Source organism: Spodoptera frugiperda, chromosome 16 (assembly GCF_023101765.2).
Source record: "Spodoptera frugiperda isolate SF20-4 chromosome 16, AGI-APGP_CSIRO_Sfru_2.0, whole genome shotgun sequence".
Classification (NCBI taxonomy): domain Eukaryota; kingdom Metazoa; phylum Arthropoda; class Insecta; order Lepidoptera; family Noctuidae; genus Spodoptera; species Spodoptera frugiperda.
Genome location: NC_064227.1, coordinates 1,429,055 through 1,443,115, shown reverse-complemented (window position 1 = coordinate 1,443,115; position 14,061 = coordinate 1,429,055). Strand labels below are relative to the sequence as shown.

Genomic DNA, 14,061 nt, shown 5'->3' with positions numbered 1-14,061 from the left:
TACGATTTTGGTTTTTTATTCTTATCTTTGACAAAAATATTTTTTATTTTACGAAATTTTGTGAAAACGTGCCTTTATATGTACCAAACACACTGTAATTCTTTTGGAATAGAAAAAATATTTTTTCTCCAGATATTAAATAAATACCGAAAAATTTGCCTAATTTTCAATCGAAAATTCACGCGTCAAAATATCAGTTTTTTTATAAAATTCTGTGGGCTGTTTGTTCGTTGAAATCTCTACTTTTTGATAGTTTTAAAAAAAATACGTTACCATGGAAAATGTTTTCAAAAAACGCAATAAACTAAAAAAAATCGAATCGAAAAAAATATTTTTCATCATTATGCACAATTTTGAGCTGTTTATTACAATTAACTCATGTAGCGTAAGATTTAATGGTACATTGACAATTAAAAAATATATATAAATTAAAAAAATCTACTATGATTAACAATCAAATAAGGTAATAATGTTTATGTTTGATAAGACATCTACAATGTTATAAGAAAGTTGTAGAATTTTGTTTTAAATAAATACTTATTTGTTGCTATTTGAAGATAATTTATAAACCTATTTAATTATTATGGTGGCAAAATCATCCAATCCAATCCAATGACCTCTCTCGCCTTAGGTGAGGCGAGAAGGAGTGTCAGACTCTTACTGACTAAAAATCACCCTGTTCTCAGCCCTGCTTTTCGAGCCGGAGTCCCGGTAAACCCGCTAGGTAGTCCGCAGCTCCGGATCAGGCATCAGCCATACTAGACACCATCTGAGGTAGACTGATCTGGGCGGCGCATCGCATTGGTGTGGCACCAACGCGATGCGCCGCATGTACCGGTCTAGTTCTGTTCGGGCGGCAAGCTACCCTTGCTCGCCGTCTACAGACCCGTACTTACGGAGGCCAGAGTTCTTTGCGCGATCCCCGATGCCCGGAGTGTCTCTCGCGAAGGCTGGAGGGTGAGGAGGTTCGTTCCCTCACGTGCCCCGCCTCCTTCTTTGCTAGCATGACTGCTTCGCAGAAGGAGGAGACGTCATCCCAGTGTCGCTCGCTCCTCCAGAGACACTCCGGGCGTCGGGAATCGCGGGACGATCTCCAGCCACGGTTCACTATCATCTGTTTTTTCAGAATATTTTTCATAGTAACGTTTATTTTTTTTACACTATCGAAAAGTAGAGATTTCAACGAATAAAAGGCCCACCGAATTTTATAAAAAAGCTGATATTTTGACGTGTGAATTTTCGATTGAAAATTAGGATTTTTTTCGGTTTTTAATCAATATCTGGTAAAAAAATAAATTTTTCAACTCCAAAAAATTACAGTGTGTTTGGTACATATAAAGGAACGTTTTCACAAAATTTCGTTAAAAAATAAATATTTTTGTCAAAGATAAGAATAAAAAACCGAAATCGTAGTTTTTTTTAATTTTCCACTAAATTTTGAGGTAATATAAAAATAGTGTAAATACAAAAGTTGTAGATCTTTTTATTACCTACAACTTTGCCATTTAACTTTTTTTCATAGGACTTGTAGTTTCGCCGAAAATTGCGATAAACCGATTTTTACTCTTAAAACCTCCCTCCCCCCCACTTCCCGAACTCGGATGGAGTGGAATTTTTATTTTTTTCTTGTTTTAGCATATTCTCTTCCATTTCCAATAGGTTTCATTCTACTATAAATTTCTTTTGTTTCAAAACCTATCTGCACTGGCCTAATTACTCTTTCTTTATTTATATTTTAATGGAACAAATAAATTTATATGTCTTGAAGAGTGCCTAGTCGTAGCCAAGGGTACGTTCAGCTTTCATCTATCTATCGGACCATAGAGCCATAAGATGCCTGCTGGTGAACATAGGCCTCCCCCAATCTTCTAGACGGGCCGGTCGGATCAGGACCCAATATTCGCAAACTCAAACCCCAGTAGTGTAACCATCTACAAAGAAATATATAAAAAAAAAAAATTTATACTAAACTTCACTAAGGAACCATCCCACAAACAAGCTTTTCCATTTTCATTGTAGACCTTCAGATCCTTTTAGATCAAATTGAAATTAATGATTTGAGGTTTCTCGACCTTCAAATCTTCAAGGAAAGAGCGTTTCCTATTTTAAATAGCGGACAGTCAATTAATTATTCCTCTGGTGTTTAGGGTGTGACCGAAGGTTTGTGACCAAAGGTGGTTTTTGATTACTTTAAACGTAAAGCAAACTCATACTAAGGGTTCAAACTGTAATGTTATTTTGTTATGATATAAATTTATTGTCTGTCTGTCAGTCAGTCCGTCACCACGCACCACTATCAACATGTTGTCACTCCATTACACGATTGTAGCTCTCGATTTAGCAGCAATGACGTCACAAATGTGATTTAGAAAACTTTTTAGTGTATCTGGCAGGTGCAATTTTTTGTCTGTGTGATTTATAAATATTTTAACGTATAAAATAAACATTATTGCCGGCTTGTCATCGTATATTTTAGGGGTTTTGTAAATAAAATATTTTATTTTCTTTTATTACTAAGTTTTGTCTACGATTTCGCACTCGTCTATATGTATAGATTTTCTTGATATATTTTAACGTCGTTTGATTGCCTCAAATTTTGGAAAATTGCCTATTATTGTCTTATATGCCAGCGGCTTCACCCGCGTTCCCGTGGGATGAAAATACTATCACCCTAAGTACAACCCAAGTCGCTGTATGTATACCAAATGTCATCAAAATCCGTTCAGTAGTTTTAGCGTCATTGATGGACAAACATCCAAACAGACTTTTACATTTTATAATATTTGTGTGATATGTCACGATAGTTGAAAATTTTCACCAAGACCTTAAAGAAGACATTCCTAGAAATTAAATTCCCTTCGCACTTGGGTATTTCGGTCTTTGTCCTTATATATAAAATCTTCAAGTACATCAGATTAAGTGCGGTTGTAATTTTTCTGGCTGGATTTCAAATCTGCTGGATGTGATGAGGTATTTACAGTGTGCTGCATTTTATTTATACTCCTTATTTTATGTAATACTATTCTGGTTTTTATTACGTGTTTGCTGTAGATTGCCTAGCGGGTGGATGGGGCTCCGGTTCGAAAAGCAGGAGTAGGAATGGGGTGGTTTTTAGTCAGTAAGAGTCTGACACTCCCTCTCGCCTCGCCCAAGGCAGGAGAAGATATTGTATGATTTTCTCCTCTAAAAAAAGTCGGTACGCTTCTGTCTCTGTCTTCAGATATAAGTGACTCCACAAGGGGTAGGTAGAGATGTAAAATATTACACGTTGTTTCTGTTGGTTTTAAAAAATACTTTTTTCTCAGACCTCTCAACAGTCAAGGCAATATTATGTTCATTTAATGAAATATTTTCACACGATGAGTAAGATAGTAAGTAAAACGGCTGATTCATGTGATAGACTTACAAATTAATTCACTAGACTTAGTCATTCGGTTAATTATTATTTATTTAAGCATGATGACACTTACCACTTACGTATTGACCACATTGACTTCGCCCGACATTAATGTTTAGGTAAAATTTCATCATAGGTCATTTGTCATTGATGCAAGTTGACTATTACTGGTCTCCAAAACCCAAACCAAAAAGGTTAGTAAAGCATTTGTAACACCCACCACTTCCAGTAGGGCTACTCCGGTTCTGGAATCTTCGGCCGTAGGTTTTATTGATTTACTAATAGAATTACTTGAAATACTTAACGTTTTATTTTTAATTTCATATCAAAACCTATTTATTTATCTTCATTTTATTCGTTCATTTTTGTTCACGAAAGTTCGCAATAAATAAAATTGTAGTATGCAATCTGCGAAGTTTTTTCGTTCGTTCGTTGAATTAGAGTAGGCCCCCAGTGTTGCTCGTTTGCCGCTCTATGCAACAAAAAGCATGAATTTTCAGCGCCATGACTAGTTTCAGTGTGATGACTCACAAGCTGAACAATTTCCTTTACACCTTGTATGCATTCTAGGAATAGACTTTGAGAATGCTGTAAATTAACTGTAAGTACTACCATTATGCACGAGCTACATGATTATCCGACTCTTAAATTAACGATATTTATGCGTCATATCTTCTGTTCGTAACTTCCTTCGCAGAGAATAGTGTTTTTTTTTTAACATTCTTCCACACTAGAATTTTCTCCTGTGTCGTGGGTGAGATTACAAACATACAATTTCACATACACATGATAGACCCAAAACAACGATTTGGTGCATCACACAAAAAGTTGCTTCTTGTCGGAACCGAACCACTACGCTAACCGTGCAGTCAATTTTAGACAGGGTGTTTCCAATTTGCAAAACATAAAAATAATATTTCTATTTTCGATTCCATGACCATACTGTTTACATCAAATAGTTTAAAGAGACGCTATTGGTGCATTTTCCTGTTTCTGTATAATAACAGTAATAAAAAAAAATACGTTTACAAGTGGCAAATTACATGCGATGCTGGGAAAAACCTTCAGGTTCTATGCGATATGCAACTGGCTTATGCCTTTGGCTTTTGCGAAGAATTCTAAACAATATACTTACTGGGTAAAAATACTTATCCTGTCTTCTTGTGCAGTTTTTCTTGTGAATATTTAAGACAGATGGGACGGTAGTTTTTTTGGATAGGTTTGCAAACGAGCAAATGGATCACCTGATTGCAAACAACTAAATTGGAACCCCGGCGATTTGCTTGCAATGCTTTTGGTGTTGTCGGTTTCCATGGGCTGCGCTGTTCGCTTACTATCAGGTGATCTGTCTGCTCGTGTACCGCCTTCTTACTTATATTAAAACGCGAAAGTTTTATGAGTATATTTCTTACTCAATTACGTCAAAATTGTTGAAGGGATTGGGATGATTTTTGGAACAGGGGTATGGAATAACACATAGGCTTTTTATCCCATTAGGAACGCCGGTAAGGTCGCTACCAGAAGCTAGTATACCATAAAAAATTGTAAACATTCCAATAGTACTTTGACTAACAATCACTCGACAAGCGAACCACACTCGCACACCACAATACTTAGGAAAATTGGAAGGAGAAAGCTATCGATCCAAGTTGCACTGAAGAAGCACTTAAGTATACAATGAAATAAAACTTTTACAGTCCTTTTCACAACCGTACATTAAAACAAAGAACAAATGATTTTCAACCTTCCCATGTTACTATAGAGTTGAAAGTCTATTAAAGTTTAGGATAGCTTGATGTGCCAGTGTGGCTAAGTTAAATAACTAGTGGACTCTATCTTAAGGCTAAACTAATTCCGTTTGCAAGTTTCCCTGGAATTTAAATAGGTGTTTACTTAGACTTGGATGGTGTTTATTGAGTGCTATGTTATTTCTGGACATCTATTTTTGTTACGTTTGTGTCGTGAGATCCTCTATTGATGCAACTGTAAAGTTGATTCTGGTGAAGACTTTGAGGTGACCGAGTGTGATGTATTCTAATTTGTTCTATCTCTATTAAGTAAATCTTTATTTACTTTGACTGAATGTTCTATGTCTTCTAATTGGTCAGACGCCGTCGATATAAGTTCTTCATAGCAATCTATCCTGAGCTTGACGCATTACCTCGCTCCACGTTATTCCGAATTAAATCTACTAAATCGATATTAAGATTGAGCAAGACCGGCAACGCATTTGCAACTCCTTTGGTGATGTGAGTGTCCATAGTCGGCGCTGATCGTTTACCTACAGGTGATCCGCCTGCCTGTCAGTAAGAATCTGACATTTTCTTTAGCCTCACATAAGGCGGGAGGAGCGACTGGATGATTCCCTCCCTCAAAAAATGTCGTTCACGTATCGTCATCGTCTTAAGCTCGTTAACCACGTTCGCGTCACGTACCCTGTAATAGACCACTTATTACTGTTTGTGTTTGTTTGTATACGTCTGCTAATGCTGAGCTGTCGAGTTATTATTATCCTTATTTTTAGATAAAATCTAATTATAAACATTACCTACGTTCTGTCAGATTTTCTTTGAATGATAGCGCAGTAGAAGAAAAGGGTTTATCATAATATTCATTCTTTATACCTTTACAGACTATGGTATGACACCTGGTATACCAATGATCTGGATGTTTTTGGTTTTCGTCTATTGCTGGACAGTGGACTTGATCTTCCCCATAGCACGTCAGTAAACTAAATCTTCAGTATCCAGCATCGAGATGTTAATAGCTGAAAGCCCAGGGTTGACCCATGAACTTTATGATTATATTATGACAAACGAATAATTGAGATTATAGTAATCTATGTAGGACTAAGCGCCTGTTTCACCACCTCCATACAAGTAGCCGATTAATAGATGTGACTGATACTCGTAGTTCTTACAAATTGCGTTCTTGATTCTACCTGGAACATAGTGGTCATCCAAACATTGCGAAACAGGCCCTAAAGATAATAAAGATTTTCAGTAGCTTTGTCGTTCGTCCCAATATATGGAACATTAGAAATGTTATCGAAAATAGGGAAGGCCGGTATTAACCTTGGCTTAAGAAAGTTTTACCCACACAGGGCAAGTCCATGACCTGCCCCCAAACCTGACCTTGGCCTGATTGGACCTTAATTCTTTCGGCCACATTATTTAATTAGGAACTTGAAGAACGAAGCTAACGAAATGTAAACGTGTTTAGTAGACGTCTTTGAAGTTTAATTTGTTTTCCTGATATCTTTCTTCTTATATATATTTCCATGTCACAATGTTAGTTACCGTACTCCTCCGAAACGGCTTTACCGATTTTTACCAAATTTTATATGTGTATTCAGTAGGTCTGAGAATCGGCTACTATCTATTTTCCATACATCAAATTTTTTTTACGAATTAATTTTTAATGTAGAACAACGTTTGCCAGGGCAGGTAGTAGGTAGATAAAAATGCAGAAAATGTCTACTTTTTAAAATATATTTTTAACCAGTCCAGATACAAAAATATACATAACACTTGACTGTAATATCATCCGTGTCCATCTGTTTGTGTTGTCCTTATCTACAAAACTTTTCCATTTCGAAATTATCGAGTGAGAATATTATGGAGATTTTTAAAACTCGTTTGTTTATTTGGTGTCGAAAGTTGAGTTTCTTTTTTGTTTGATTGAATGAAAGACGTTGAATTTGATTTGCTTGCTGATTTATTAGAGTGAAATGGGGATATTTGAACAAGTTGTTTCGATATTTAATAAATTAATTTCGCATTGTTTTATGGAGTATGTGATTTAAATGGGAAACTATATATTTTTCTATTAGGTACTTATAAAATGTGAAGAAAACTTAAATTATGTTATAAACCAAACTTTGTTGCCAAGTTGAATAATACTTCTAACCTAATAAATCCAAATTAACATACAGTCTAATATAATAAACTCATGAATGACTAATTTATAAAACCAACCAATTTTTAACTCATTTAGCATAATATGGTCCACTATATCAACACAACATGGTTCGAGGTGACGCAACAAAAAAAAAAAAACAGAATTATAACAAAATGGAACGGGTTCCTATATAAAAACAATAACAAACGCCCGTGGCGAACTGTTATGGACATGCTGTGTTAGTGACTCATGGAGTCAAAGCACTGTCAAGGTGAAACTTTTAACAAAAACCTTGAGAATAAAGCTTTAGATCTCTGTTGGTATTTGTGGCGAATTTCATTAGTTAAGGTTACGTTTTTGGTTTATTGTTAAACTAGATACCCCTGCCCGAAGAGCCATCAGACCACCACAGATGGGCCCAGTAGGGCTGATGCCTGATCCGGAGCTGTGAACTACCTAGCGGGTTTACCGGGGCTCCAGCTCGAAAAGCAGGAGTAGGAACGGGGTGGTTTTAGTCAGTAAGTCTGACACTCCCTCTCGCCTCGCCTAAGGCGGGAGAAGTCATTAAATGATTTTCGCCCCCTTAAAAAACAAAAAACCCCTGCTCGGCTCCTATTCATCGTGGCGTGATGTTTTATATCTACTATCCAACACGACTAGCGACACATTGATTGTTTGACACAGCAGGTTGTAAAGCCAACTGTGCGATCATGACTTAAGTTTCGCTTTGCATCCAAATGGAGTTGCTGTTTGCATCGTAGTTTCGATGTCCGCCTTCCAATTTACCATATTAATAGTACTACTTGTATCACATGTGGTAGAGTAATGCTTTGAATATTCACATTATGTATATTGTGATCTATGAATTAATCAGCCCATAAAATTAATATTACTAGGTTTTTTTAAACGTTGCCCCACACTAGGATTTTCTCTTGTGTCGTGGGTACGTTTACAAACGTATAAGTTCACATGCACATTATACCCAGGCCCGAAACAATAATTTGTGGATCATACAAAGAGTTGTTGCGTGCAGGAATCGAATCCGCTACACGTTCCGCGGCAGCAGCCTCTCAAATGTTTATTCTGCTGAAATTCTCGGCTCATCCCTCTTAATAATGGCACAATTAAACAGTTATCTTCATGGTCGACAACGCTCTGATAAATAATACCTCCGGTTTTGTAGAAGTATTTAGACTACGGTGACCACTTACCATTACACGACCCGTTAGCTTTGTTTTTACCAAAGATAGCATAGAAAAAGATATATCTAATTATCCTTGTAGAATCTTGTCATTTAGTCGTTTTAATTTCAATTCAATAGACTTTTTTCTAAAAAACGTTGCCCCTCATTAGGATAGTCGTAGCCGTAGTAGATATCCTCGTAGCCCCTCATGTGTCGTGGGTGCGTTTACAAACATACAAGTTCACATGCACAATGACACCCAGACCCTTGTAGAATGTAACAATGTTGCGCGGCAGCCCGCACCGCACCGCACCAATTCAACCGTGCAGTCGAAAGACTTACAGCTGGAATAAATTAATGTTACGGGCGGTAAATAGGTATATAAATACATCTAACCCTTTGGGGAATAACAAAACGCTTGTTTATGTTTAATTAACGTTTGGCCATTAATGTACCTTATTTATTCACCATTTAATTAATACTGGATATCAGATAATGCATGTAGCTGTGTGTCAACAGATATTTTCGCACACGGTTACATAACAAGCTATACACAACCAGTTTATCTTGGTATCACTTTGTATGATCTTTCTTTACTTTCAACGGTCAGTTTTATACTGGTTTGCATAGATTGATGTGTACCTACTGTTTATGAACTATCTAGTTTACTTAATTGCTTTATCTTATTCATTGCCGTTCCGGTTAATTAGAAACGACTCGTTAGTATTTATCGAGAATCTAGAAGATTGTTCTGTAAGATTAATTTATTTCTGTTGTTTATTGACTTTAAATTCTTAAGATCGTTTAGGCTTCAGATTTTCCCGAAGTGGCGTTTCTTCATCATTTTGACTTAATTGAAGTCAGTCATGAACTGTTTACTCTTGAATATATAGGCCTCCCTAATAATAACATCTAAATAAGTCGGATTGTGCTTATACTTTTGACAATTATTAATATTCATTTCTGTGTTTCCCAGATTTGTGTTCAGGCTATGGCAATAATCTCCTCCTTTTAAAATCAGGTTATTATAATAACTGTCTACCTCTTCAGAGATAGCAGGTGTAGAGTTTGTCACGTTTCTTACATCTGTCATCATCTCGATATTCACGCCCTTTTCTGCTGTAATAAATCATATTCAACCTGATCCACTTTTCCTGTGAACATTAATCTTATGGATTTCATGCAATATATACGTTGTACGTTTTTAGATCAGTTTTGGAGGGAATTGAAGATAAATCTAATAGAAGACAGAATCTGTGTTGTCTCACAGGTATTTTGGAAGTTGTCGTCAATGTGAATAGAAAACATAACATTTTTTTTGAGAGGCGTAATTCGTCCATTGTCTTTTCCCGCCTTGGGCGAGGCGAGAGGGAGTGTCTCTTACTCGTACTCTTACAAACTAATGACCACCCCGTTCCTACTCCTGCTTTTTAAACTGGAGCGCCGATAACCCGCTAAGCAGTCCGCAGCTCTGGATCGGCATCAGCCCTACTGTATGGTGGTGGTCTGGTGGCTCTTTGAGGCGCGTGCGGAAGACCACGCTTCGCAGAATGAGAACATTAATTATGCCACAAGAGGCTCACGGCTAAACATACGATTTTTATAAAATACAATGGAATATTATATGCTCCTTCAGGAAGTAATAAACGTAATATGTTATTAAATGTGATGACTCTCGTTACTAGAACTAAAAATTCCGTCTTGTCTCATTATGCACTAAACTTCCGTGTATCTGCCCGGAATCGAACCGCTAAAAAATCTTACCATGGAGTATAAAGAACTAACCTTGTTTACAAAGATCACGACCCGTGAATTTAAACAAAGATGGCCTTGTATTTAAGATAAAAAAGAAATTGATCATCGTAACTCAATGTTTGTCTAACCGTGGTACTCAAAGTAATTTAATTGTTTGTTGTTTATTGTTTTTAGAACAAAAATGATACCAAGGCAGTATGAGCTTGGTAAATAATAGAGAAGCGGAGATTTGTGGATTTATTAAATGATGTAACGGCTTATGTATTGATAAAGATATTATTGCTATTTTATCAAGAAACTGTTGATGCAATCTAAAGGACTATAAAATATTACGTATTTTCACTATTCAATACAATACTATACAATAACAACGCTTTTAGGGTAAATATACCATTTTTAGAATGCAATAATGGACACAAAGGGCAAATATGAAGCTTTTATTCTCTTAACAATTAACTTAAATTTCATAATAATATGACAAACATATTATATTTAATTTTAAAATCTACGTTATCATTAATCTTGTATCTATAAATAAATTAAAAAAAAAACATAATAGAACTTAGCGCGCGAGCGCGATTTTCTTCTCTACCTCAACAACCAACAAAGATAATAAAATACAAAATTGAGTTTCCAAACCAAACCGATGCTGAATATAAAGTAAATAAACAATGCTTCGCCGTTGTTATTGTCTGTTGAACTTTAAGCTGAGGGCTTAGTATGAGTTTGTTTAACGTTGAACGAGATCCAACCAACCAATCAGAGCGCCGAATACGCTCTCGTTTCGATGTCGTTAAAGGTAAAACAAACTCGTACTAAGCCCTTTGAGTGTCCGGTTCAAATGAAACAACCAATCAGTATCCTTAGTACGAGTTTGATTTGCCTGCTCTGATTAGTTGGTTCATTCGCGTTTCGACGTCAATCAGTAGGGGTATATAGCGAACGCGTTCTTGTTTCGATTTCTTCAATCGTAAAGCAAACTTGTACTAAGGGTACAGAAGTCAGTTGTTATTTTTGAATTTTCTCAACCGTTTCAAAAACCCCCTACCTCCTCTTCTTACTGTGGAACTTTAGTTTTGATTATATTACTTGAAGTGAAGTTTGTTACATTGCTGTTTTCTTTTTCTTGTATAGTAATGAAGTTTTCATGTTGTTTTTAAGTTAAAGGGGTTGTTGATAAGTTCGTAAGATACAGTATTAGCATAATATCTTGGATGAAATGATGATGATGGGTGTCTTATTATAATGAGGAAACGGACTATGAATAAATATGTTTCTATTAGCCTTACCAATGGCAGTTTACTATCCAGTTTTATCTACCTACCTAATTGATATCAATAACCAGATATCGGTTCACCCCCTATTACATAAAACTTATATCACAAGTGGTGAAATGTGGGTGTACTTTGTATAGCGGCATAAAGTAATATGCACCTCTGCCTACCCCTTCCGGGATAAAAGCATATATAATTCAGAATCATCGATCGGTTCGATCTTCATTTTTGACAGAATCTATAGAACTAATGTCAAAAACGATATTCATTAAAAGATTTTGGATTGAGATATTATATCATTAATTAGTTGACATGGGATGTTCTGATAGCACATAATTATTCTTTTTTTTGGAATTACAGCCAATTGAAAACTAACTCTAACCCAACATTAATAGGATTCAAAATCGGTCTAGCAGTTCATATCTAACATGTTTAAAAAAACTCAAGTTCGTATTAAAGCAACTACAAAGATGGATGGATCACTCGGTTCGTCCAAAGGCCATTGTACTAACGTTGGTACTAAGCAAAACTTGTTTCAGCGTACGCGCACTGATAGCTGCGACTAGATGTTTTATGTGATAAATTGCAAAAACACTCTTTCAATACTTTTTTTGTACCATTGTCCTGTGATGTAAAGAAGTCTCATTCAACACAAACTTGTCTGATGGCTGAGCTTTTGTTTTTAAAGAGTACTTCAGAGCAATAATAGGATGGGACAGATAAAAGTTTTGGAGGAATAATAATGATAAACTTCTCGATATCAGTGTTTATATGTTTAATTGTTTGTGCTATAAATATTATGTTAATGATTTATCATCAATGGTTAAGATCCTATCCCTCAAACTCTCAACCCATGACACGTATTTGTGACTAAAGACAAAGTTAAAAATGACTGAGAATATGATCTCTAGTATGATTGGAAGTCGCAATCATAAATGAAGTAACGCAAACGCAACTTCTGTACAAATATTTTTGGTTCCACAACCGCGCCTTGCGGTAGCCCCGTTATGTGTAGTCGTGATGAAAAAAAAAACTCATAAAACTATCGATTATAGTCGATATACGTCCTTAATGATACGTTAACGAATTTTTGGCTAAAAGCCAAGTAGGTGAAATTTTAAATTAACCGTTTCTCGAGTGATGTCGTCTGTATCGATATTTTTTATCGAGTTTGCCGAAAGAGGTTTCTTTGCCAAAAAAAAGAAAATGTTAATGATATGTCATTGTCGACGATTTTACGGTGTCCATTGTTAGATTGTGTTTCGCGGTTGGTTTATTTGGGTTGTGGGAGTGTAGCCTAACTACTATGTCCATAGAATTTCTGGTAGCACCTATTTCTTCAGTAGTCAAATAAAAAAAAGTATGTTGAATGTGACATGTAATTTTCGACACTATGCGAATAAATGTTCCCATTTATATACTGACAAATTGTTTTTCTAATTTACTAGTTTACTTGGCTGACTGGTCAAAGCTTGAACTGAAGTCTGCTACTAGATACCTAATCTTTTATAATCCTTAAAGATTTTATTGGTAATAAAGATTTGTGTCAGTTTGTGTGTGACCATGTGTGTGGTAGTATGGTGATTATTACTTATTTCATCTTGAAAGATTTCCAGAATTTTCTAAAACACCATCAATGTTGCATACACCTCACAAATACTTTTCTTTCTTCTCCCAGGTCGGGTCAGGCCGTTGCAGTTCTCCAGGCACGGGACCTCTATCACCAGCTGAAGGTCCTCGATGGCCACACGTGCACCATCCCCATCCCCTGCACCACGCACTCCTGTCATCCAGCGTCAAACGAGGGAAGGAGCTGTGAGTACCTGGAACTAATTCCATCTTGATTCCACTAGCACAAACTACAAGTCTACCTACTCCATTCTATCAAATTGATTTGAAATTCTATTGCTAAAAGCATAAAGTGGAAAACGTATTAAATTAATTGGATAGATTTGAGCTGGTTGATGTGCTAGTGTCTGCATATGAGGAGGATGGTCATAAAAATACGACGATAATATAGTTGTTAGAATAAAAACAAAATAGGAAGGTGGTGCCTTCTTTGGTAAAATGTACCTTAACTGTAGTTTTATGTATTTATTTAGAAATGTCTTATTTGAATACAGTGAAGAGATGAAATCGCAGAATAAAGCTACATAATTTTTCTAAGACCCGCGTGATTTTTTATGCTACTGTTATCAGATTCTATAATAGTCTTTTTTTTCTACTGTCTCTTCCTTTTTTAAATAATGATCATTGATCTCCTCCGCAACATGATGATCTAAAGGGAAATTATACTTCGTATCTATATTATCTATACTGTTATGTGTTACATTTATTTGTGTATTTTCTCTTTTTCTGTAAAATATTCTGTTTCATGTACGGCGACATTGGACAAGCTTCTGACCCAGGTTAAATCTAGATAGGATCACTAGGACCTAGATGACCATTTTATACCATTTCAATATTTACGCAAATTTTGGTTTTGCATCTAAAATTTTCAGTTAGGCTTTTAGAGATATCTTCAAAAATCATTTCTTTGCATGAAACCGAAT

The 14,061-nt window shown here is 35.9% G+C and overlaps 1 protein-coding gene and 1 long non-coding RNA gene across 6 annotated transcripts in view; one reads left to right on the top strand and one right to left on the bottom strand.

The window, feature by feature from the left end:
- The window catches only part of LOC126911585 (uncharacterized), a 297,716-nt gene that overhangs the window by 121,258 nt on the left and 162,397 nt on the right, over positions 1-14,061 (bottom strand). The gene's annotated exons all lie outside the window — the stretch shown is intronic.
- LOC118280651 (microtubule-associated serine/threonine-protein kinase 3) overlaps positions 1-14,061 on the top strand; it is a 96,396-nt gene that overhangs the window by 45,287 nt on the left and 37,048 nt on the right. For all 5 annotated transcript variants that reach the window (XM_050699429.1, XM_050699430.1, XM_035600931.2 and 2 more), the window contains exon 4: positions 13,188-13,324. In XM_050699429.1, the coding sequence (XP_050555386.1) occupies positions 13,188-13,324 (137 nt within the window). The remainder of the gene's footprint in view (positions 1-13,187; positions 13,325-14,061) is intronic.